Source organism: Salmo salar, chromosome ssa11 (assembly GCF_905237065.1).
Source record: "Salmo salar chromosome ssa11, Ssal_v3.1, whole genome shotgun sequence".
Classification (NCBI taxonomy): domain Eukaryota; kingdom Metazoa; phylum Chordata; class Actinopteri; order Salmoniformes; family Salmonidae; genus Salmo; species Salmo salar.
The window spans coordinates 48,873,393-48,899,804 of NC_059452.1; the positions used below are offsets into that span (position 1 = coordinate 48,873,393).

The following is a 26,412-nucleotide window of genomic DNA, read 5'->3' on the forward strand; positions in this document are numbered from 1 at the left end:
GAATGGATTAAAAAGGGATAACTTTGATGAATAGCAAACAATCAAAATCTCTTTCTCCACAAAATGTACTGTAATGGTGTAGCTAACAGGATATGACATGCTCAACAAACTCTGCTTCTAGAAATTCAAGAAAGGCTGAGGAAACGCAAAGTCATTGTCGATCAACCAGATCACCTATCTGCTGCCTTGTCCCCCACTGCCTTGGCAGTCTGTCGGTCTATCAATCAGATCTCCTATCTGCTGCCTTGTCCCCCACTGCCTTGGCAGTCTGTCAGTCTATCAATCAGATCTCCTATCTGCTGCCTTGTCCCCCACTGCCTTGGCAGTCTGTCGCTCGATCAACCAGATCACCCAGCTGCTGCCTTGTCCCCCACTGCCTCGGCAGTCTGTCGCTCTATCAACCAGATCACCTATCTGCTGCCTTGTCCCCCACTGCCTCGGCAGTCTGTCACTCTATCAACCAGATCTCCTATCTGCTGCCTTGTCCCCCACTGCCTCGGCAGTCTGTCGCTCTACCAACCAGATCTCATATCTGCTGCCTTGTCCCCCACTGCCTTGGCAGTCTGTCGCTCGATCAACCAGATCACCTATCTGCTGCCTTGTCTGTGTCTATTCAGTCTGTGGATTCTCAAAATAACATTATGATTTCAAATATAAGAGCCTGTTTTACACTATTGTTTAAGAGACATTATCTAATCTAACTGAATGTGTGATATTGTTGCGCTCAACAACAAAACATCTATATTTTGCACACAAAAAAAGAAAGAAAAGGTCCTGAATTGCTTTTTGTGAACACATTTTCTACAGAAAAATGGCTATGTATGTTCCAATTTGAGAATATCTTTCCTTTTTTATTTATTTGACAGTTTATACGGATTTAGCCTGTGTTGTAATCCGGATGACAATAGTTACGTCAATAGTGACGAAGGTCTCAACTGTCAACAGCATGTTGTAACGTTTGTTTTATGACGGCGTTATGAAGGCGTTTTTGCAATTTACCAAACAGATAAAATAGTCTCTCAGCGGGCTATAGTTATATACCTTATATCTTAGTTCTATACAAACATTATATACAATAGAAATAAAGGCTATTGGTTTCAAAGGAAATAATTGAATTGAAAACCCCTCATCTGTGGACCGATCTGGAGTCAGCTCGAAGTTAATTCTGTTATTTCTTACTACCACGAAAGTGTTCCGCGTGACCACGTGCTTTGATCATTTCCATTTGATGTAAATATGTAAGCTGTTCTCGCCTATCGCCTTACGTCGGGCCTCTATCGCAATGTCTATTTGTCAGATATTGTAGCGAAAAGCACAAATCGGAGAGCCCAGTTTGTTTATACCCGCCCTCTCAGACACGTTGCCGTAGGAGAGGCTGCACGGGGTGTCCGTTACTCCATCACGACATTCACCGCATCCCTACACCGACCTGGGGGGGAGCCCAGCCATGAGCCCAGGGTCCTGATCTCACCGCTCATAGCAGACCCCGGGGGAAGCCGCTATAGTCACTTGTTCCGGTAAGTCAGGACGCTATGAGACCCTGTGTCACGGCAGATGAGCGCACTGGCGCTGACATAAGCGACGAGGCTGGACTGATCTAGAAAACACACGTGTTGTACAGCCCACTACAAGAGTTGGATGATAAACCTAGTAGTCTTCTGTTTTCATCCATTTGCTTTTGGACTAGAACAAGCTTTCATTGTACAATAGTTTGTCACATATCTTGTCGGAGAGGTTGTGGAACTAATGTGTGAGGTGAGAGTGTTATTTCTGCGTGTGGTGACGCGTCCAGGGTTGCGCTCAGAGGAATTAATACATAGTATCGACTTGGGTGGCGACTATTCTTTCATTCATGTTGGTCACATTGTAGCAATGTTTCTACACTATTTTATCTGGGCAAATTAGATTTAAACCGAGTTGTCTTTGTCTATGAATGTGTAATAGACTATACCGTTTATTAAGTCTTAAATAATTTGAACTGCTCTAATATAAATTGCCAATAGAACTGGAATAGAATTAGATGTGTATAGGTGTGTTTTCTTGTCGGTGTCCGGTGTTTAATGTACATGTGAATTAGCAAGTAAAAAACAATGTGTTGTCGGCGGTGTTGGGCTTTTCTTTATTACGTAATGTTAGACAGTGATCCTTTACGGACGGATTTGTAGATATACTTTATCCAGACAGGCCACGATCTATGTACAGGATCTATTCTATCGTTTCTGTGGATTGACTTGATATCGATGGATCAGTACGAGCTGTATCCTGGGCATTGGTTTACCTTGATATTCAAGCATAACTCCCACTGTTTATTCCATTGTAAAATTTTAGAGTAGGGACAAGTCGATAGTATCTGTGTTGCCCAGTGAAGGCATTTCACCTTAGGCATGTGTAGAAGCATTTTACATTAAAAGGACTCTCGACTTCCGTTAAGACATCAACATAATATTCACTAGCATTACAAACATAATTACGCCTTCATAACCATTTTATAACACGTGCTTTTATACAGATGAATTTGTTCAGAATGCTCCAGCCAGGATACTATTCTGTTATCAGTGACCAGTATAATTCCCATTGGCTTTGCCTGAAAACCATTTTAACCTGGATAACCACAATGGTGTAATATATTTATCTGTCTGTTAGAGCTGGTCCCTCCAAGGAAGTGGATTCTGAATGTATCTGGGTCTGAAATGTGGGTTTTAGGAGAAATGTAGGAACAAATGTAGAAGGACATGCATGTGTTTTCGTTATTCGCAGAGAGAGAGAGAGAACAGTAAACATCTTACATAATAACCTGCTAGAATTATATAATAAAGTGCCCTGTGTAATGATTTGGAAAGCTTGTGTCCCATAAAGTCATATAACTCGCCTATTTTGTGTACTAACCTAACCTTTGCTTTAATTTAATGGCATAACGCATGTTAAACACGTGGAAGTTGGTGGTTTCCTATATGAATCACAGGACCGGTTTCCCAGAGCAAGAGGAAACCTAGTCATTGAGATTTTCCCGAAAATCTACCAAGTTTCTATACTGGGAATAATTTATATTTATCCCGAGAGTCCCGGGGAATACCGCAACAACAAAAAATCGGAAGTGCTTATTTAAAGGGTTTAAAACCAAGATATGGTCACGATGCCAGGGTTTCTCCACAAATAAGATTGTTGCTGCGCCACTATGTAAAGATTTCACAGCAAGTGAAAGTGATATTTAGTGTTAGAGTAACTTTGATTGCCAATGATATAGTTGTAACTTGCGGCCGTTGATAAAATCCGAGCTTTAACAGATTCCTGAATAGATTGAAGGCGTTTCAGCAGTAGGCCTGTGAGGCTGTCACACAGCGCACCCCGGGTATGCTGGACCGTTGGCGAATCATACAAACCTTGTCATGGCAATCAAACAAAAGTCAGGTGACCAAAGTTGCTAAACTTGCTAGATAACCTCCAACGAGTTACAGAATATCTCCTATTTGGCTATATCGAGTTGATGATTATACAGAGAGGCCTACAGATCAGTTCACGAATAACGGGAGGTGAAGAGAGGACGTTTGTTTGGGTTAAATATCAACGTATCTTAACAGGGACCAACTATGTAACAAAACATAAATACATCTATGTCTACCAGACAGCTACTGTCATACTGTTTGTTGATCACATATTCTATAACCGAAGCTGTCATATGGGCACCAAGCCGACACAGCGCAGAGACGTGGCTTAAATGTTATAGGGGTATTTTGACATGCGAAAACGAGACGTACTTTGATAATGTAACCTACAGATACCAGAATACAGTTAGGAATGTTCATAGGAGACAGGAGTCAGGATTTTGGTTGGTTTCAGTGGGTTGGGAAGATAGGAAAATAACCTCGTCTCTATATATACAAGGCCACTACGAGTCAATAGATAAATAATACTATAGATTTAGGCTACATTATTGCATGCTGAATGTTTCTGATCAGTGATCGATGAGCAAACGAATACATGAGCTGTACCACTTCTACTTGTCCAGTCAGAGATCAATTAACCAAATATACAGACAGAGATTCAATGAAACAAAATCACATCGATTGATTATCAGACACGTCACAGGCTTTTTGATCGGGAGGAGGAACAGGCTGAAGAGCAAAATCTACTGGTATAACATGCTAGTAGACTGTCCTGATCAGCTAATAAAGGAACACACTAGACTAAAGCTGATTATTAGCACTCACCTCAATTTAGATAAAATGTCACCTGCCTAATTGTTACCAAATACCAAAAGGAGATACAATGAAAACCAAAATCTGACATTGACTGATTCACACCCCTCTTGTTTGAGAGACAATTTAGCAGGTTTAAATATTATTTCTTGCAATTTTACACATTTTGTCATGGGGGTGCAAGGAAAATGTTGCCGTTTTAAAGCACATTTTCTTTCAATTCTATACATTTAGACAAATGTAATGTGTATTCTAAAAAACTACAACAATATCTATGGGCTAAAAAAAGTGAATAAAAAGAGTGACATGGGCTGATTCATCTGGCCATTCCTGACTAGTTATAAATATCTCTCTAATGTGTACAATGACTAACATGACAAGAGGAACTGATGATGTAATACCCAGTTTAGAAATGTCACCTTGTACATTCTACTATTAGAACTTTCACGACTAAGTTTAAAGCTGGACTGAGTTGCTTAAATATATATATATATATTTTACGAAACTCGCACCCCGCCTAGTTTATTTTTAACCCTTACATTCAACAAATTAAAAAGTGTTTTTCTCTTTCCCATGAACTAGGTTTTCTACATTATACATTGTGTTGCAGGTGCATAATAATGTACTGTATATTGTGTTGCAGGTGTGTGATAATGTACTGTATATTGTGTTGCAGGTGTGATAATAATGTACTGTACATTGTGTTGCAGGTGTGTGATAATAATGTACTGTATATTGTGTTGCAGGTGCATAATAATGTACTGTATATTGTGTTGCAGGTGTGATAATAATGTACTGTACATTGTGTTGCAGGTGTGTGATAATAATGTACTGTATATTGTGTTGCAGGTGTGTGATAATGTACTGTACATTGTGTTGCAGGTGCATAATAATGTACTGTATATTGTGTTGCAGGTGTGTGATAATGTACTGTACATTGTGTTTCAGGTGTGTGATAATGTACTGTATATTGTGTTGCAGCTGTGTGATAATGTACTGTACATTGTGTTGTAGGTGTGTGATAATGTACTGTATATTGTGTTGCAGCTGCGTGATAATGTACTGTATATTGTGTTGCAGGTGTGTGATAATGTACTGTATATTGTGTTGCAGGTGCATAATAATGTACTGTACATTGTGTTGCAGGTGTGTGATAATGTACTGTATATTGTGTTGCAGGTGCATAATAATGTACTGTATATTGTGTTGCAGGTGTGTGATAATGTACTGTATATTGTGTTGCAGGTGCATAATAATGTACTGTATATTGTGTTGCAGCTGTGTGATAATGTACTGTACATTGTGTTGTAGGTGTGTGATAATGTACTGTATATTGTGTTGCAGCTGTGTGATAATGTACTGTATATTGTGTTGCAGGTGTGTGATAATGTACTGTATATTGTGTTGCAGGTGCATAATAATGTACTGTACATTGTGTTGCAGATGTGTGATAATGTACTGTATATTGTGTTGCAGGTGCATAATAATGTACTGTATATTGTGTTGCAGGTGTGTGATAATGTACTGTATATTGTGTTGCAGGTGTGTGATGCTCTCCAGTGGATGAGAGCCCGTAGGCCTGCTATCCGGTGGAGGATGTCTGCGTCGGACTCTGATTACTCAATAGACTACCTGGCCAGTGACAGTGAGGATAATGACAACGACAGTGGCGTGGGACTGAGCCCCGACGGACACACAGTCGACAGTGCCAGGACGGCACCTTCATCCTCCTTACCCCCACCCTCATCATCATCATCATCATTAAGGGACTCTCCCAGTAACACTGACTGTGGTTCTTCTAAGGACGGGATCTCCAGGCTAAACAGGAATTCCAACCATGAGGACCCCCATAGGCTGAGCAGTGAAACGGGAGATTTCGGGGACTCTGGCCTCAGTAGGGATGGGGACAGTGATAACTCCAACGATGCTGACCCTCGACTGAGCAGGGACAGAGATTCTAGTTGTGGTGGCACCCCTCCAGCCACCTACGAGGGGGTCCGCTGCCCCAGTGAGACCCAGGGATATAGCTGGCCCACTGAGGCCAGTGAGACCCAGGAATATAGTCCTACTGTGTATGGCCAGCAGCAGCAGAGACTGTCATGGAGCCCGACGTCCTCCTCTCAAGCCTGGGATAGAAGCAGTAGACAGAGTGGCACTGGGAAGCCTGGGCAGGGCAGGAAGAGGGCACACAGCCATGGATGGCATCCTGGAGACCAGTATGAAGGCTGTAGGAACAGAGACACACCAAAACCTGGGGAGCCTGAGAAGGATCAGCTGTTTGCCCAGAAGGTGAAGGGTCACCACATGCAGTAGATCCTATAAATTCTACATGTCATTCTAGAGGGTCGCCCTGCCTATAAGACCCGTTATAAGACATGGGTCACACAGCCCAAATGCCACCCGATTCCCTGGACAGTGCACTACACCCTATCGGTCCTGGTCAAAAGTAGTGTACAAGTAAGGGTGTAGTGCACTAGTACACTACTATGGGCGCTCAAAACAAAACAAAGAGCACTATGAATGGAACAAGGTGATAATGTGTAGCTTTAGGTAGAATATATGGCAATAAAATATGTAATTAATAGAAGAAGATATGGCTAGACAACACTAGTTGTTTTAATCAGAAGATATGGCTATAACACTAGTTGTTTTAATCAGAAGATACGGCTATAACACTAGTTGTTTTAATCAGAAGATATGGCTAGACAACACTAGTTGTTTTAATCAGAAGATACGGCTATAACACTAGTTGTTTTAATCAGAAGATATGGCTAGACAACACTAGTTGTTTTAATCAGAAGATATGGCTATAATGCTAGTTGCTCTAAAGTTAAGGTTTGCCTATAATGCTAGTTGCTAACCCCCCAGTATTCATGTTATATAGCTAGATAATACTAGTTGCTAATGCTAACCCCCCAGTATTCATGTTATATAGCTAGAGAATGCTAGTTGTTAATGCTAACACCCCAGTATTCATGTTATATAGCTAGAGAATACTAGTTGCTAATGCTAACCCCCAGTATTCATGTTATATAGCTAGAGAATACTAATTGCTAATGCTAATCCCCCAGTATTCATGTTATATAGCTAGAGAATACTAGTTGCTAATGCTAACCCCCAGTATTCATGTTATATAGCTAGAGAATACTAGTTGCTAATGATAACCCATCACTGTGTATGTTGTTGTTTTATTCCATGACCTTATTTTCTGAATAACTGTCATATGTAAATATTGTGTTGTTCCTGGAAGCTGTTGCCGTAGTGATAACCAAAAGATACCTGTGTTGTCCTCAGTGTGTGGAGCTCCAGCGTTACCTCCATCCCCTGTCTTCCATCCTGAGAGGCCTGCGCTCTGGGAGGTACTCAGAACGTGAGTGAGTCGTCTAATCTCCAAGAACTCATTTAACCCCTCAATCCTCCCCGTACTATACCCTACACACACACACACACACACACACACACACATACACATACACACACACACACACACACACACACACACACACACACACACACACACACACACACACACACACACACACACACACACACACAGCTTTTCTGAATGGTGTGTGTGTGTGTGTGGTGCGTCACTACAGATCACTACTATAGATAGCCGAAGGCTCATCAGTCATGCTGACTAGGCTGCTGCTGCAGATCCACTGAATGGGAAACATCCTGTTGTCATGCCCTCATGTGTTATTCATACAAGTCACATTGTTTCTTTCACTATAGGCAAAGAGCCACTTTACATACTTGGTAACGTGACATAAACACATTACAGCCATGTTGCTTCACGATAGCAGCCGTCATTTACGATACAATTGAGTAAAGCTATTCTGTTTTACAGGAGTACATCAGTATAAGGAAGGAATAAAATGTAGTTTAAGGTACACAGTACAATTGTTAAATTACAAAGGGGCAGCAGCAGCAGCGGAAGCATAAGGAGGAAGGATCAAAGCATAGAACAGAGACAGTGATCTGATCTCCAGTCCTTTTAACCTGAGAGAGAGAGGGAAAGAGACAGACAGACAGAGAGACATAGAGAGGTAGAGAGAGAGAGAGAGAGAGAGAGGTAGAGAGAGAGCTAGACAGAGGTAGAGAGCACACTGCCCACAAAATGAGGTGGAAACTGAGCTGCACTTCCTAACCTCCTGCCCAATGTATGACCATATTAGAGACACATATTTTCCTCAGATTACACAGTGGGCCAGGTTAGGTAGATATTGTAGAGCTACAGAGTGCTAGGGGTTAGTAGGCCAGGTTAGGTAGATATTGTAGAGCTACAGAGTGCTAGGGGTTAGTGGGCCAGGTTAGGTACATATTGTAGAGCTACAGAGTGCTAGGGGTTAGTGGGCCAGGTTAGGTAGATATTGTAGAGCTACAGAGTGCTAGGGGTTAGTGGGCCAGGTTAGGTAGATATTGTAGAGCTACAGAGTGCTAGGGGTTAGTGGGCCAGGTTAGGTAGATATTGTAGAGCTACAGAGTGCTAGGGGTTAGTGGGCCAGGTTAGGTAGATATTGTAGAGCTACAGAGTGCTAGGGGTTAGTGGGCCAGGTTAGGTAGATATTGTAGAGCTACAGAGTGCTAGGGGTTAGTGGGCCAGGTTAGGTAGATATTGTAGCGCTACAGAGTGCTAGGGGTTAGTGGGCCAGGTTAGGTACATATTGTAGCGCTACAGAGTGCTAGGGGTTAGTGGATCAGATCAGGAAGTGGCGTCACAGTTACACCAGGGTTTCTCAACCTCTTTTCTTGAACCAAGGACAGATATTTTAAATAGGTAGCTTAGAAAACCAGCAGTTCTTTCAAACTCATATTCTCTCTCTGGTGGCCTTGCTCATGATAACTTTTCCCTGTCTGTCCGTCTGTCCGTCTGTCTCCCAGGTCTTAGCAGTTTCCAGGAGAGCGTTGCTATGGACCGGATCCAGAGAATAATGGGAGTCCTCCAGAACCCAAACATGGGGTAAATATCCCCTCTCCTCCTCTCTCCGTCTCTGTCCCCAACTCTCACCACAAGGAAAATTAACTAGAGCCCGGAGTTTACAGCCAGAGTACATTAGTTCTGGTCTACTGTCTGTTCTCCTCTCCCTCCCTACAGTAGTTCCTGTCTGTTCTCCTCTCCCTCCCTGCAGTAGTTCATGTCTGTTCTCCTCTCCCTCCCTGCAGTAGTTCATGTCTGTTCTCCTCTCCCTCCCTGCAGTAGTTCCTGTCTGTTCTCCTCTACAATAGTTCCTGTCTGTTCTCCTCTCCCTCCTCTACAGTAGTTCATGTCTGTTCTCCTCTCCCTCCTCTACAGTAGTTCCTGTCTGTTCTCCTCTCCCTCCCTACAGTAGTTCATGTCTGTTCTCCTCTACAGTAGTTCCTGTCTGTTCTCCTCTCCCTCCCTGCAGTAGTTCATGTCTGTTCTCCTCTACAGTAGTTCCTGTCTGTTCTCCTCTCCCTCCTCTACAGTAGTTCATGTCTGTTCTCCTCTCCCTCCTCTACAGTAGTTCCTGTCTGTTCTCCTCTCCCTCCCTACAGTAGTTCATGTCTGTTCTCCTCTCCCTCCCTACAGTAGTTCCTGTCTGTTCTCCTCTCCCTCCCTGCAGTAGTTCATGTCTGTTCTCCTCTCCCTCCCTACAGTAGTTCATGTCTGTTCTCCTCTCCCTCCCTACAGTAGTTCCTGTCTGTTCTCCTCTCCCTCCCTACAGTAGTTCCTGTCTGTTCTCCTCTCCCTCCCTGCAGTAGTTCCTGTCTGTTCTCCTCTCCCTCCCTACAGTAGTTCCTGTCTGTTCTCCTCTCCCTCCCTGCAGTAGTTCCTGTCTGTTCTCCTCTCCCTCCCTGCAGTAGTTCCTGTCTGTTCTCCTCTCCCTCCCTGCAGTAGTTCCTGTCTGTTCTCCTCTCCCTCCCTGCAGTAGTTCCTGTCTGTTCTCCTCTCCCTCCCTACAGTAGTTCCTGTCTGTTCTCCTCTCCCTCCTCTACAGTAGTTCATGTCTGTTCTCCTCTCCCTCCTCTGCAGTAGTTCCTGTCTGTTCTCCTCTCCCTCCTCTACAGTAGTTCCTGTGTGTTCTCCTCTCCCTCCCTACAGTAGTTCCTGTCTGTTCTCCTCTCCCTCCCTGCAGTAGTTCCTGTCTGTTCTCCTCTCCCTCCCTGCAGTAGTTCCTGTCTGTTCTCCTCTCCCTCCCTGCAGTAGTTCATGTCTGTTCTCCTCTCCCTCCTCTACAGTAGTTCCTGTCTGTTCTCCTCTCCCTCCTCTACAGTAGTTCATGTCTGTTCTCCTCTCCCTCCCTACAGTAGTTCCTGTCTGTTCTCCTCTCCCTCCCTACAGTAGTTCCTGTCTGTTCTCCTCTCCCTCCTCTACAGTAGTTCCTGTCTGTTCTCCTCTCCCTCCTCTACAGTAGTTCCTGTCTGTTCTCCTCTCCCTCCCTACAGTAGTTCCTGTCTGCTCTCCTCTCCCTCCTCTACAGTAGTTCATGTCTGTTCTCCTCTCCCTCCTCTACAGTAGTTCCTGTCTGTTCTCCTCTCCCTCCCTGCAGTAGTTCATGTCTGTTCTCCTCTCCCTCCTCTGCAGTAGTTCCCGTCTGTTCTCCTCTCCCTCCTCTACAGTAGTTCATGTCTGTTCTCCTCTCCCTCCTCTACAGTAGTTCCTGTCTGTTCTCCTCTCCCTCCCTGCAGTAGTTCCTGTCTGTTCTCCTCTCCCTCCCTGCAGTAGTTCATGTCTGTTCTCCTCTCCCTCCTCTACAGTAGTTCCTGTCTGTTCTCCTCTCCCTCCCTGCAGTAGTTCATGTCTGTTCTCCTCTCCCTCCTCTACAGTAGTTCCTGTCTGTTCTCCTCTCCCTCCCTGCAGTAGTTCCTGTCTGTTCTCCTCTCCCTCCTCTACAGTAGTTCCTGTCTGTTCTCCTCTCCCTCCCTGCAGTAGTTCCTGTCTGTTCTCCTCTCCCTCCTCTACAGTAGTTCCCGTCTGTTCTCCTCTCCCTCCTCTACAGTAGTTCATGTCTGTTCTCCTCTCCCTCCTCTACAGTAGTTCCTGTCTGTTCTCCTCTCCCTCCCTGCAGTAGTTCCTGTCTGTTCTCCTCTCCCTCCTCTACAGTAGTTCCTGTCTGTTCTCCTCTCCCTCCCTACAGTAGTTTATGTCTGTTCTCCTCTCCCTCCCTGCAGTAGTTCCTGTCTGTTCTCCTCTCCCTCCCTGCAGTAGTTCATGTCTGTTCTCCTCTCCCTCCCTGCAGTAGTTCCTGTCTGTTCTCCTCTCCCTCCCTGCAGTAGTTCCTGTCTGTTCTCCTCTCCCTCCTCTACAGTAGTTCATGTCTGTTCTCCTCTCCCTCCTCTACAGTAGTTCCTGTCTGTTCTCCTCTCCCTCTCTACAGTAGTTCATGTCTGTTCTCCTCTACAGTAGTTCCTGTCTGTTCTCCTCTCCCTCCCTGCAGTAGTTCCTGTCTGTTCTCCTCTCCCTCCTCTACAGTAGTTCCTGTCTGTTTTCCTCTCCCTCCCTACAGTAGTTCCTGTATGTTCTCCTCTCCCTTCCTGCAGTAGTTCCTGTCTGTTCTCCTCTCCCTCCCTACAGTAGTTCCTGTCTGTTCTCCTCTCCCTCCCTGCAGTAGTTCATGTCTGTTCTCCTCTCCCTCCTCTACAGTAGTTCCTGTCTGTTCTCCTCTCCCTCCTCTACAGTAGTTCCTGTCTGTTCTCCTCTCCCTCCCTGCAGTAGTTCCTGTCTGTTCTCCTCTCCCTCCCTACAGTAGTTCCTGTCTGTTCTCCTCTCCCTCCCTGCAGTAGTTCCTGTCTGTTCTCCTCTCCCTCCCTGCAGTAGTTAATGTCTGTTCTCCTCTCCCTCCTCTACAGTAGTTCCTGTCTGTTCTCCTCTCCCTCCCTGCAGTAGTTCCTGTCTGTTCTCCTCTCCCTCCCTGCAGTAGTTCCTGTCTGTTCTCCTCTCCCTCCCTGCAGTAGTTCCTGTCTGTTCTCCTCTCCCTCCTCTACAGTAGTTCATGTCTGTTCTCCTCTCCCTCTCTACAGTAGTTCATGTCTGTTCTCCTTTCCCTCCCTGCAGTAGTTCATGTCTGTTCTCCTCTCCCTCCTCTACAGTAGTTCATGTCTGTTCTCCTCTCCCTCCTCTACAGTAGTTCCTGTCTGTTCTCCTCTCCCTCCCTACAGTAGTTCCTGTCTGTTCACCTCTCCCTCCCTGCAGTAGTTCCTGTCTGTTCTCCTCTCCCTCCTCTAAAGTAGTTCATGTCTGTTCTCCTCTACAGTAGTTCCTGTCTGTTCACCTCTCCCTCCCTACAGTAGTTCCTGTCTGTTCTCCTCTCCCTCCTCTACAGTCGTTCCTGTCTGTTCTCCTCTACAGTAGTTCCTGTCTGTTCTCCTCTCCCTCCCTGCAGTAGTTCATGTCAGCTTTCTATTGGAGGGGAAAAGCTCCCCAAAATGGTTCATTAAGTAGTGCACTATAAGGGAATAGGGTGCTATTTGGGATACAGCCTATTGTTCCATGTCTCAGTATTCATTGGAAGAGTAGTTTCCAGGCGGTTAGTTTAGTTAGTTAGTTATCTTTATGTGTGTTATAGTGACTGGGAAACAGCAGTTAGTTAGTTAGTTAACTTTATGTGTGTTATAGTGACTGGGAAACAGCAGGCTGTTAGTTAGTTAGTTAGTTATCTTTATGTGTGTTATAGTGACTGGGAAACAGCAGGCAGTTAGTTAGTTAGTTAGTTAGTTAGTTAGTTAGTTAGTTAGTTAGTTAGTTAGTTAGTTATCTTTATGTGTGTTATAGTGACTGGGAAACAGCAGTTAGTTAGTTAGTTAGTTATCTTTACGTGTGTTATAGTGACTGGGAAACAGCAGGCAGTTAGTTAGTTAGTTAGTTAGTTATCTTTATGTGTGTTATAGTGACTGGGAGACAGCAGGCTGTTAGTTAGTTAGTTAGTTATCTTTATGTGTGTTATAGTGACTGGGAAACAGCAGGCAGTTAGTTAGTTAGTTAGTTAGTTATCTTTATGTGTTTTATAGTGACTGGGAAACAGCAGGCAGTTAGTTAGTTAGTTAGTTAGTTATCTTTATGTGTTTTATAGTGACTGGGAAACAGCAGGCAGTTAGTTAGTTAGTTATCTTTATGTGTGTTATAGTGACTGGGAAACAGCAGGCAGTTAATTAGTTAGTTAGTTATCTTTATGTGTGTTATAGTGACTGGGAAACAGCAGGCAGTTAGTTAGTTAGTTAGTTAGTTATCTTTATGTGTGTTATAGTGACTGGGAAACAGCAGGCTGTTAGTTAGTTAGTTATCTTTATGTGTGTTATAGTGACTGGGAAACAGCAGGCAGTTAGTTAGTTAGTTAGTTAGTTAGTTAGTTATCTTTATGTGTGTTATAGTGACTGGGAGACAGCAGGCTGTTAGTTAGTTAGTTAGTTATCTTTATGTGTGTTATAGTGACTGGGAAACAGCAGGCAGTTAGTTAGTTAGTTAGTTAGTTAGTTAGTTAGTTAGTTAGTTATCTTTATGTGTTTTATAGTGACTGGGAAACAGCAGGCAGTTAGTTAGTTAGTTATCTTTATGTGTGTTATAGTGACTGGGAAACAGCAGGCAGGCAGTTAGTTAGTTAGTTAGTTAGTTAGTTAGTTAGTTAGTTAGTTAGTTATCTTTATGTGTGTTATAGTGACTGGGAAACAGCAGGCTGTTAGTTAGTTAGTTATCTTTATGTGTGTTATAGTGACTGGGAAACAGCAGGCAGTTAATTAGTTAGTTAGTTAGTTATGTTTATGTGTGTTATAGTGACTGGGAAACAGCAGGCAGTTAGTTAGTTAGTTAGTTAGTTATCGTTATGTGTGTTATAGTGACTGGGAAACAGTAGGCTGTTAGTTAGTTAGTTATCTTTATGTGTGTTATAGTGACTGGGAAAGAGCGGGCAGTTAGTTAGTTAGTTAGTTAGTTAGTTAGTTAGTTAGTTATCGTTATGTGTGTTATAGTGACTGGGAAACAGCAGGCTGTTAGTTAGTTAGTTATCTTTATGTGTGTGATCTGTTCTGTGGAAACTAAGGTGTTGGCACCTCAAAGCTGGTTTGGCTGGATAATACTTGATTCTCTGTTAACAGAGGTAGAGACGGGTGTGAAATCCATCAGTACTGTACATTCTGTGAGATTAGAGAAAGTCCAGCCTTTGTCAGAACACCACTGGTCACCCAGAAGATATTGGGATGAGATACTACAACCTCTACCATAGGAGACTACAAATTCTATCAAATGTATTATAAAGCCCCTTTGACATTGTCACAAAGTGCTTTCTGGGTAGATACCCAGACTAAAAGACCAAAGAGAAAGCGATGCACAAGCACAGTGGCTAGGGAAAACTAGTTACCTAGAGGAACCAGCTACAGACAGTCTCGGTTTTAGTCAGCTGGCTGGTACCTGTGGTACCTGTGGTGGAGTCACCAACTATTAACACGTCCCTGTGGCTCAGTTGGTAGAGCATGGTGTTTGCAACGCCAGGGTTGTGGGTTCGATTCCCACGGGGGGGGGCAGTACAGAGAAGAAAAAAAAAAATGTATGAAATGAGATGAAATGAAATGTATGCATTCACTACTGTAAGTCGCTCTGGATAAGAGCATCTGCTAAATGACTAAAATGTAAAATGTAAATGATGCTAACGGGACTTTAACCCACTGTTGTATGGACAGGGGTTTAATCTGTATGTGATGCTAATGGGACTTTAACCCACTGTTCTGTGGTCAGGGGTGTAATCTGTATGATGCTAACGGGACTTTAACCCACTGTTATGTGGACAGGGGTGTAATCTGTATGATGCTAACGGGACTTTAACCCACTGTTATGTGGACAGGGGTGTAATCTGTATGATGCTAACGGGACTTTAACCCACTGTTATGTGGACAGGGGTGTAATCTGTATGTGATGCTAACAGGGGTGTAATGCTAGCAGGGGTGTAATCTGTATGTGTGTGAGGAGGAATCAGACCACATGCAGAGCAGCTCACAACAGGTGACTCATTATGGAACCCAGAATAATCTGAACCCACTACAGAGAGGAGGAGAGGAGGAGGGAAGGGGAGGCAGATGAGAGGAGGAGGAAGAGGAGAGGAGGGAAGGGGAGGCAGATGAGAGGAGGAGGGAAGGGGAGGCAGATCAGAGGAGGAAGAGGGGGGAGGAGAAGGATGAATAGAAATGAATAGGCAAGACGAAAGAGATAGATGGGGGAGGAGGTGTTGCTGAAACAGTGTTAAATTCCACTGGCTGCTTAAAGCAGCAGAGCACACACACACACACACACACACACACACACACACACACACACACTGAGCGAGGACACTACGGGGCGATGGATAGGCAGTCGAATGGCCTCGGGGCTTACTGGCTATTTATAGCGGTGAATGGAAGGAACAGGGCCCTCCCTCCCTCCCTCGCTCGCTCCCTGCCACGTGTGGACATGTAGCGTGTGTGACTGACTGTACAGCAGCATAGCTGCTCAGACACTCAAGCAGGCAGCAAGCAGGCAGCACACAGCATCACGTCTTGTCCTGTAGAGGTAAACATACCCAGGTCAGAGACAGAATGCACTGTACAGATACGATCAGTGGAGGTTTGGAACGTACACAGACATAACAATATGCTGAACCTGTGGTACATTTATCACCAACTCTCACTCTGTTTGCCTCCCAAATGGCACCCTGGACAAAAGTAGTGCCCTATATAGGGAATATGGCTCTGGTCTATAGTAATACCACTATATAGGGAATAGGGCTCTGGTCTATAGTAATACCACTATATAGGGAATAGGGCTCTGGTCTATAGTAGTACCACTATATAGGGAATAGGGCTCTGGTCTATAGTAGTACCACTATATAGGGAATAGGGCTCTGGTCTATAGTAGTACCACTATATAGGGAATAGGGCTCTGGTCTATAGTAGTAACACTATATAGGGAATAGGGCTCTGGTCTATAGTAGTACCACTATATAGGGAATAGGGCTCTGGTCTATAGTAGTACCACTATATAGGGAATATGGCTCTGGTCTATAGTAGTACCACTATATAGGGAATAGGGCTCTGGTCTATAGTAATACCACTATATAGGGAATAGGACTCTGGTCTATAGTAGTACCACTATATAGGGAATAGGGCTCTGGTCTATAGTAGTACCACTATATAGGGAATAGGGCTCTGGTCTATAGTAGTACCACTATATAGGGAATAGGGCTCTGGTCTATAGTAGTACCACTATATAGGGAATAGGGCTCTGGTCTATAGTAGTACCACTATATAGGGAATAGGGCTCTGGTCTATAGTAGTGCCACTATATAGGGAATAGGGCTCTGGTCTATAGTAGTACCACTATATAGGGAATAGGGCTCTGGTCTATAGTAGTACCACTATATAGGGAATAGGGCTCTGGTCTATAGTAATACCACTATATAGGGAATAGGACTCTGGTCTATAGTAGTACCACTATATAGGGAATAGGGCTCTGGTCTATAGTAGTACCACTATATAGGGAATAGGGCTCTGGTCTATAGTAGTACCACTATATAGGGAATAGGGCTCTGGTCTATAGTAGTGTACTATATAGGGAATAGGGCTCTGGTCTATAGTAGTGTACTAGAACCCAGTTCTATTATCTGTTCTGTGTTCTAAACCCTGTTGTGTTATCTGTTCTGTGTTCTAAACCCTATTCTATTATCTGTACTGTGTTCTAAACCCTGTTTTGTTATCTGTTCTGTGTTCTAAACCCTGTTCTCTTCTCTGTTCTAAACCTTGTTCTATTCTCTGTTCTGTGTTCTAAACCCTGTTCTGTTATTTGTTCTGTGTTCTAAACCTTGTTCTCTTCTCTGTTCTGTGTTCTAAACCCTGTTCTGTTATTTGTTCTGTGTTCTAAACCCTGTTCTCTTCTCTGTTCTGTGTTCTAAACCCTGTTCTGTTATCTCTTCTGTGTTCTAAACCCTGTTATCTTCTCTGTTCTAAACCTTGTTCTATTCCTTGTTCCGTGTTCTAAACCCTGTTCTCTTCTCTGTTCTGTGTTCTAAACCCTGTTCTGTTATCTGCTCTGTGTTCTGAACCCTGTTCTCTTCTCTGTTCTGTGTTCTAAACCCTGTTCTGTTATCTGTTCTGTGTTCTAAACCCTGTTCTCTTCTCTGTTCTGTGTTCTAACCCTGTTCTGTTATCTGTTCTGAACCCTGTTCTGTGTTCTAAACCCTGTTCTGTTATCTGTTCTGTGTTCTAAACCCTGTTCTGTTGTCTGTTCTGTGTTCTAAACCCTGTTCTATTCTCTTTTTCTGTGTTCTAAACCCTGTTCTATTATGTGTTCTGTGTCCTGAATCCTGTTCTGTTGTCTGTTCTGTGTTGTAAACCCTGTTCTATTATGTGTTCTGTGTTTGTAGTGAGCGCTATGTCAGTGTCATCCTGAAGATGGAAGCGATGCTCCATAGCTGGTTTCCTCAAGTCAGAGCCCGCCGAGACCCAGACCCAGACCAGCACAATGACAGCCAGGAAGAGCACCACACTCCAGCTACGAGACACAAGGTAAAGGTCTTTAACAGTGAGCTGTGATGAAAGACTGTTGGGAGCTCTGTTCTAGTATTCACACCAGCATACCACTTAGAATGGTAGAATGCATGTCCACAACACTGCTACACTGTACAACACTACCATTCCATTTACAATGCATGTCCACAACACTGCTACACTGTACAACACTACCATTCCATTTACAATGCATGTCCACAACGATCACTTATTCTATGTGGTAGCTACGCTAGTAGGAAGACAGGAGAGCAGCCACTTTCAGCGCAGTTTGGAACGCAACCCTACAGGTAGGAGTTGAGGGAGGAAGGGAGGAAGGGAGGAGAGGAGCCCAACATATCCATTATCCTGAGAATAGCAGGAAGAGGAAAGAGCAGGTTTTACAATCTATCTCTACAGGAGAGGAATTATAGAGGTGTCATTTTCCATAAGACAATGGACTGAGAACAACAGAGGAATGTAGAGGACAGGTAGAGGTCTGGAAGAGGAGGAGAGAAGGGAGGAGGAGTAGAGGGAGGAGGAGAGAAGGGAGGAGGAGAGAAGGGAGGAGGAGTAGAGAGAGGAGGAGAGACGGGAGGAGGAGTAGAGAGAGGAGGAGAGAAGGGAGGAGGAGTAGAGGGAGGAGGAGAGAAGGGAGTAGGAGTAGAGGGAGGAGGAGAGAAGGGAGGAGGAGAGAAGGGAGGAGGAGTAGAGGGAGGAGGAGAGAAGGGAGTAGGAGTAGAGGGAGGAGGAGTAGAGAGAGGAGGAGAGAAGGGAGGAGGAGAGAAGGGAGGAGGAGTAGAGGGAGGAGGAGAGAAGGGAGTAGGAGTAGAGGGAGGAGGAGAGAAGGGAGGAGGAGTAGAGGGAGGAGGAGAGAGGGAGGAGGAGAGAAGGGAGGAGGGGTAGCGGGAGTAGGAGAGAAGGGAGGAGGAGAGAAGGGAGAAGGAGTAGAAGAGAAGGGAGGAGGAGAGAAGGGAGGAGGAGTGAAGGGAGGAGGAGTAGAGGGAGGAGGAGAGAAGGGAGGAGGAGTAGAGGGAGGAGGAGAGAAGGGAGGAGGAGTAGAGGGAGGAGGAGAGAAGGGAGGAGGAGAGAAGGGAGGAGGAGTAGAGAGAGGAGGAGAGAAGGGAGGAGGAGTAGAGGGAGTAGGAGAGAAGGGAGGAGGAGAGGGAGGAGGAGAGAAGGGAGGAGGAGAGAAGGGAGGAGGAGTAGAGGGAGGAGGAGTAGAGGGAGTAGGAGAGAAGGGAGGAGGAGAGAAGGGAGGAGGAGTAGAGGGAGGAGGAGTAGAGAGAGGAGGAGAGAAGGGAGGAGGAGTAGAGGGAGGAGGAGTAGAGGGAGTAGGAGAGAAGGGAGGAGGAGAGAAGGGAGGAGGAGTAGAGGGAGTAGGAGAGAAGGGAGGAAAGAGGGCGGAGGAGAGAAGGGAGGAGGAGGAAGTTAAGAAGTAGGAGAGAAGGAAAAACAAGGTTCCTCATTTTCCCCTCTCGTGCCAGACTGACTGTGTTCTGTTTGTTCTGTTCTCACCCTCAGAAGATGTTAGACAACTGAAGTTATGATGTAATCACTAGATACTCTGGAGTCTAGAATTCCATTAGAAAGCAGGAGACAGAATTATACTCAGTCAGGATGTCATGTCGTCTCTTAAGGAAGAATGGCAGAATGCTATTCTACTCTTCTTTGTAGTCAGTTGTTCATGGTGGACAAAGGGATACAAACCCAACCTATTCCATTCTGACTCTCCACAGCAATACCATGCCCCAGCCCACCCACCACCTCCAGCCTCTCCTCCCGTCATCTCCCCCCCAGAGGGTGACCACCACCCAGCCCTGCGAGCCTCCGACGGACCTCTACCTGGCTCCTTCCCCTACTCCTTTGCCACTCATCTCAAATGCCTCCACACTGCCCCCATCCGCTCCTCCAAGACAGAGACAGAGACAGAGACAGCCCAGCAAGAGCCACCAGGCCTGGGCAGACCCTCCACCGCCTGCTCCCTGGGATCCAACCGTCCAGCCGAGGACCAGGAACAGACCCAAGACGACGCCGTCTCCTCCAGCACTGACCCCCAGGGGAGCCCTATGGACCCCCACCTCCAGACCCAGCCCTACAGAGTCAGACCCCGAGCCCACCGACGAGGGCCTCCGTCGGGGAAGATCAGCTCGCCCTGCCTGGAGAGGCTGCTCCAGTCCAAGGAGAGCATCATCGCACCCAGAAACACGGGAGGTAATGTTCCTGATGGTGGTGAGGAGAGCAGCCGGTCGTAACAGCTGGACCCAGAAACACGGGAGGTGATGGTCCTGGTGGTGGTGAGGAGAGCAGCCGGTCGTAACAGCTGGACCCAGAAACACGGGAGGTAATGTTCCTGATGGTGGTGAGGAGAGCAGCCGGTCGTAACAGCTGGACCCAGAAACACGGGAGGTGATGGTCCTGGTGGTGGTGAGGAGAGCAGCCGGTCGTAACAGCTGGACCCAGAAACACGGGAGGTGATGGTCCTGGTGGTGGTGAGGAGAGCAGCCGGTTGTAACAGCTGGACCCAGAAACACGGGAGGTGATGGTCCTGGTCGTGGTGAGGAGAGCAGCCGGTCATAACAGCTGGACCCAGACATGGTCCACGGAGGAGATAAGGACTGATCTGGGAACAGAGTTAACCCAGGAGAGACAGAGCTGTATCTTTCCACAACAGGCTCTCCAATACAGCAGAGGGCAAAGGTCGCTGTCTGGGCGGGACGCGACAGTGGCTGTCCCTTTAAGAGCTGTGCGTCATGTGATCCATAATGTGATCCATCATGTGATCATACTATCTGCAGTAAGACACTGAGACATGGACGAGAGGAGATAGAACAAACAAAACCAAGGTTAGTCTGTCTGTCCTCAAAATAACAAACAAATCTAACCTTGGTTTTGTTTGTTAGAGAGAGAGAGAGAGGAGTAAAACAGAAAGGGTGTTGGGTGAAGGAGAGGAACACCAGTCTCCATGTTATCTTGAGGACAGACAGAGAGAGAGACAGAGAGAGAGACTATGAAGACAGAGAGAGACAGAGAGAGAGACTATGAAGACAGAGACAGACAGAGAGAGAGACTATGAAGACAGAGAGAGAGAGAGACTATGAAGACAGAGAGAGACTATGAAGACAGAGAGAGACAGAGAGAGAGACTATGAAGACAGAGAGAGACACAGAGAGAGACTATGAAGACAGAGAGAGAGAGAGAGAGACTATGAAGACACAGAGAGAGAGAGAGAGAGAGAGAGAGAGAGAGACTATGAAGACAGACAGACAGAGAGAGAGACTATGAAGACAGAGAGACTATGAAGACAGAGAGAGACAGAGAGAGAGAGACAGAGACTATGAAGACAGAGACAGAGAGAGACAGAGAGAGACTATGAAGACAGAGAGAGACAGAGAGACTATGAAGACAGAGAGACAGAGAGAGACAGAGAGAGAGACTATGAAGACAGAGACAGACAGAGAGAGAGACTATGAAGACAGAGAGAGACTATGAAGACAGAGAGAGACACAGAGAGAGACTATGAAGACAGAGAGAGAGAGAGAGAGACTATGAAGACAGAGAGAGACACAGAGAGAGACTATGAAGACAGAGAGAGAGAGAGAGAGACTATGAAGACAGAGAGAGAGAGAGAGAGAGAGAGAGAGAGAGAGAGAGAGAGACTATGAAGACAGACAGACAGAGAGAGAGACTATGAAGACAGAGAGACTATGAAGACAGAGAGAGACAGAGAGAGAGAGACAGAGACTATGAAGACAGAGACAGAGAGAGACAGAGAGAGAGACACAGAGAGAGACTATGAAGACAGAGAGAGAGAGAGAGAGACTATGAAGACAGAGAGAGACAGAGAGACTATGAAGACAGAGAGACAGAGAGAGAGACAGAGAGAGAGACTATGAAGACAGAGACAGACAGAGAGAGAGACTATGAAGACAGAGAGAGACTATGAAGACAGAGAGAGACTATGAAGACAGAGAGAGACAGAGAGAGAGACAGAGACTATGAAGACAGAGAGAGACAGACAGAGAGAGAGACAGAGACAGAGTCTTCCACAGAGAGCAGGGAAAATACAACAGCCCCAGTACCTCCTACCAGTCATTTCCTGTTCTATCCAGTTAACCATTACCTCTGATAATCCTTCTACACACCAGATAATGGCTGCGTCCCAAATGGTGCCATCTGGGATGAAGTCAATGTGGGAATCATATCTGACACCAGATACCATGTGATGTAAACAACAATATCTGACTTCACACCAGATACTATATACCATGTGATGTAAACAACAATATCTGATTTCACACCAGATACTAGATACCATGTGATGTAAACAACAATATCTGATTTCACACCAGATACTAGATACCATGTGATGTAAACAACAATATCTGATTTCACACCAGATACCATGTGATGTAAACAACAATATCTGATTTCACACCAGATACTAGATACCATGTGATGTAAACAACAATATCTGATTTCACACCAGATACTAGATACCATGTGATGTAAACAACAATATCTGACAACAGATACTAGATACCATGTGATGTAAACAACAATATCTGATTTCACACCAGATACTAGATACCATGTGATGTAAACAACAATATCTGACAACAGATACTAGATACCATGTGATGTAAACAACAATATCTGATTTCACACCAGATACTATATACCATGTGATGTAAACAACAATATCTGACAACAGATACTAGACACCATGTGATGTAAACAACAATATCTGATTCTAAACTGGTTCATGTGTGAACAACAATATCTGATTCTAAACTGGTTCATGTGTGAACAACATACACATTGTTGAACAATGTCTTCTGACTCAAACGATGGAAAGGAGTTTTCCTTTGTGTAAATATTTTTGGACAATGTTCAAGGTTTATTTACTTTACCTCCCTAAAAGGTGGCCTTTTGTGACATTTTATACTTAATAAAAAGAAATGTGATGATATTTGTTTTCTGCGAAACAAAGTGTTCTCCATAATGTTTTGTATTATAATTGTAATATTAGGATTTCATGTTGGTTTAATGGTTTGTAATTTCTAAATCGACCACTTCCAAGACCCCACTATTGATCACAGAATAAACTAACAAGTCCGTTCTGAAGCATTTTATTGAGTTTTTTTTGTTCCTGCTTTAGGAAACCCGGCATAGGCAATTTAAAAATGAAAACAAAAATAAATATGGATATTTATGTAAAACATTTTTCTAATGAAACATTATACACAATGTACAACATCATTTTTTTTCTTCACTTGGGGTGAATGAATACTCTATACACATTTTCCCAAAGACTAAATAAATGTACCTCCATGATAAAAAAAATGAAATGAAGCGATGAAAAAAGAAACAAAATAATAATAATAATACTCAATGAACTGCTTCTGTTTTTTTAATTGCTTTAAAAAACGTACTAATAAAACCACAAGATGAAAAATAAAAACATTGAATCAAATCCATCCATTATGTCTAATGTGTTGAGAGTAGTAGAGCAACATGGAATATAATGGTGTGTTCAGTAGTGACCCGACCTTCTGTACAGGTCACTTAACGCTCTCTGTTGTTGCTGTAGATGAACCTTCCCTTCTGGGTTTCTGCTGTGTGACGCTCTGTGAGAGGAGAGGACAGTCTTTATTCCATCCAGGCCGCTCTTTCCTGGGTCTCTGCTGTGTGACGCTCTGTGAGAGGAGAGGACAGTCTTTATTCCGTCCAGGCCCGCTCTTTCCTGGGTCTCGGTGTGTGTGTGTGTGTGTGTGCGTGCGCGCGCGTGGTGAGGGTCTGTGAAAGTGTGTTGTTTTGACGGTGCATCCGGTTCTGGGTAGACTGTGGTTGGTCAGTAGTCCGTGTCCGAGCCCTCGGCGTTGTCTACGTTGCGTGACAGCATGTAGTTGTCCATGTCGATGGAGCGACAGTTGTTGATGGCGTAGCGGAGTCTCTCTGACATCACCGTCTGGCTGGAGTAAGGAGGCAGACGTAGCTGGAAGAAACACGTCTGGGAGGTCGGCAGGCTGTCATACGGCTGAGAGGGGGGAGAGAGAGAGAGAGAGAGAGAGAGAGAGAGAGAGAGACAGAGAGCGGGGGCAGAGACAGAGAGAGAGAGAGAGAGAGAGAGAGAGAGAGAGAGGGAGAAAGAGAGAGAGAGAGAGAGGAACAAAGAGAGAGAGAGAGAGAGAGACAGAGAGAGAGAGAGAGAGGAGGTGGAACAGAGAGAGAGAGGGGGGTGGAAGAGACAGAGACAGAGAGACAGAGACAGAGAGAGAAGGGGAGGGCAGAGAGCGAGAGCGGGGGCAGAGAGAGAGAGAGACAGAGAGAGGGGAAGGAACAAAGACAGAGAGAGGAACACAGAGAGAGGGGAAGGAACAGAGTGAGAGAGAGGGTCAGTATAAAGATCTAGGTACATGTCTGGCTGTAGTCAGGAGACTGACCCAGCTGGTAGAAACTCGTCTGGGAGGTCAGCAGCCAGTCATAACCCCTTCAAACCAAGATGAAAACCCACCAACTTGTTTTTCACCTTTTCTTTATTTCTGAAAGGTTTATTTCTCAAAGCCTACACTTTTATTTCACCAACCGACCTAGTCATCATTGTTGTAAAGTTGGTCCTATGGCTGAGTTTAATGTAGTCGTAATGATGCTCATTGGCATTTAGCCTGGGGGAACGCACGCTGGCATTTAGCCTGGGGGAAACGCACGCTGGCATTTAGCCTGGGGGAACGCACGCTGGCATTTAGCCTGGGGGAACGCACGCTGGCATTTAGCCTGGGGGAACGCACGCTGGCATTTAGCCTGGGGAAACGCACGCTGGCATTTAGCCTGGGGAAACGCACGCTGGCATTTAGCCTGGGGGAACGCACGCTGGCATTTAGCCTGGGGGAACGCACGCTGGCATTTAGCCTGGGGAAACGCACGCTGGCATTTAGCCTGGGGAAACGCACGCTGGCATTTAGCCTGGGGAACGCACGCTGGCATTTAGCCTGGGGGAAACGCACGCTGGCATTTAGCCTGGGGAAACGCACGCTGGCATTTAGCCTGGGGGAAACGCACGCTGGCATTTAGCCTGGGGGAACGCACGCTGGCATTTAGCCTGGGGGAAACGCACGCTGGCATTTAGCCTGGGGGAACGCACGCTGGCATTTAGCCTGGGGGAACGCACGCTGGCATTTAGCCTGGGGGAACGCACCAGTGTGTGTGTGTGTGTGTGTGTGTGTGTGTGTGTGTGTGTTGGCAGCGGTGTTTGTCTTACCCTGTCCACCTTCATAATCTGGAACCTCTGGGAGATGTCAGCTGTGTTGGCGGGGAGCCTGGAGCGTCCTGAGACAAAGCGCATGAACAGCACCCTCTCCTCGTTGGAGAAGTCCTCTAGGGTCTGCCAGAACCACTGGACCTGGGTGTGATGCTCTTCTACCTCACGGTACCGCACAACCTGGGATTAATACAGCCATTACCTCACGGTACCACACTACCTGGAATTAATACAGCCATTACCTCACGGTACTGCACTACCTGTAATTAATACAGCCATTACCTCACGGTACCACACTACCTGGAATTAATACAGACATTACCTCACGGTACCGCACTACCTGTAATTAATACAGCCATTACCTCACGGTACCACACTACCTGTAATTAATACAGCCATTACCTCACGGTACCACACTACCTGTAATTAATACAGCCATTACCTCACAGTACCACACCACCTGTAATTAATACAGCCATTACCTCACGGTACCACACTACATGTAATTAATACAGCCATTACCTCACAGTACCACACCACCTGTAATTAATACAGCCATTACCACACTACCTGTAATTAATACAGCCATTACCTCACAGTACCACACTACCTGTAATTAATACAGCCATTACCTCACGGTACCACACTAACTGTAATTAATACAGCCATTACCTCACGGTACCGCACTACCTGGAATTCATACAGCCATTACCTCACAGTACCACACTACCTGTAATTAATACAGCCATTACCTCACAGTACCACACCACCTGTAATTAATACAGACATTACCTCACGGTACCGCACCACCTGGAATTAATACAGACATTACCTCACGGTACCACACTACCTGTAATTAATACAGACATTACCTCACGGTACCACACCACCTGGAATTAATACAGACATTACCTCACGGTACCACACTACCTGTAATAAATACAGACATTACCTCACGGTACCGCACTACCTGTAATTAATACAGCCATTACCTCACGGTACCACACTACCTGTAATTAATACAGCCATTACCTCACGGTACCACACTACCTGTAATTAATACAGCCATTACCTCACGGTACCGCACTACCTGCAATTAATACAGACATTACCTCACGGTACCACACTACCTGTAATTAATACAGACATTACCTCACAGTACCACACTACCTGTAATTAATACAGCCATTACCTCACGGTACTGCACTACCTGTAATTAATACAGACATTACCTCACAGTACCACACTACCTGTAATTAATACAGCCATTACCTCACGGTACCACACTACCTGTAATTAATACAGCCATTACCTCACGGTACCACACTACCTGTAATTAATACAGCCATTACCTCACGGTACCGCACTACCTGCAATTAATACAGACATTACCTCACGGTACCACACTACCTGTAATTAATACAGACATTACCTCACAGTACCACACTACCTGTAATTAATACAGCCATTACCTCACGGTACTGCACT

The 26,412-nt window shown here is 45.1% G+C and overlaps 2 protein-coding genes across 20 annotated transcripts in view; one reads left to right on the forward strand and one right to left on the reverse strand.

Moving 5' to 3' along the window:
• Nucleotides 1-1,124: 1,124 nt before the first annotated feature.
• LOC106562490 (uncharacterized) lies at nucleotides 1,125-20,815 on the forward strand. 5 transcript variants are annotated; one of them, XM_045689725.1, is made up of 7 exons: nucleotides 1,541-1,755; nucleotides 5,739-6,485; nucleotides 7,491-7,566; nucleotides 9,081-9,159; nucleotides 17,543-17,684; nucleotides 19,403-19,892; nucleotides 20,023-20,815. In XM_045689725.1, exons 1-7 carry the CDS (start codon nucleotides 1,747-1,749, stop codon nucleotides 20,046-20,048), a joined length of 1,569 nt encoding a protein of 522 aa, XP_045545681.1. In that variant the 5' UTR covers nucleotides 1,541-1,746; the 3' UTR covers nucleotides 20,049-20,815. The 5 variants fall into 5 exon arrangements, with proteins under 5 accessions (XP_045545682.1, XP_045545681.1, XP_045545679.1 ...); XM_045689723.1 differs by having other exon boundaries at nucleotides 19,403-19,877; nucleotides 19,943-20,815; XM_045689724.1 differs by having other exon boundaries at nucleotides 19,403-19,877; nucleotides 20,008-20,815.
• A 1,964-nt stretch (nucleotides 20,816-22,779) lies between these two features.
• Nucleotides 22,780-26,412, reverse strand: part of LOC106576577 (probable E3 ubiquitin-protein ligase HERC1) — a 196,604-nt gene continuing 192,971 nt past the window's right edge. For all 15 annotated transcript variants that reach the window (XM_045689728.1, XM_045689732.1, XM_045689736.1 and 12 more), the window contains 2 exons: nucleotides 24,925-25,104; nucleotides 22,780-23,703 (listed from right to left, as the gene is read on the reverse strand). In XM_045689728.1, coding sequence (XP_045545684.1) covers nucleotides 23,518-23,703; nucleotides 24,925-25,104 — 366 coding nt within the window. In that variant the 3' untranslated portion in view covers nucleotides 22,780-23,517. The remainder of the gene's footprint in view (nucleotides 23,704-24,924; nucleotides 25,105-26,412) is intronic.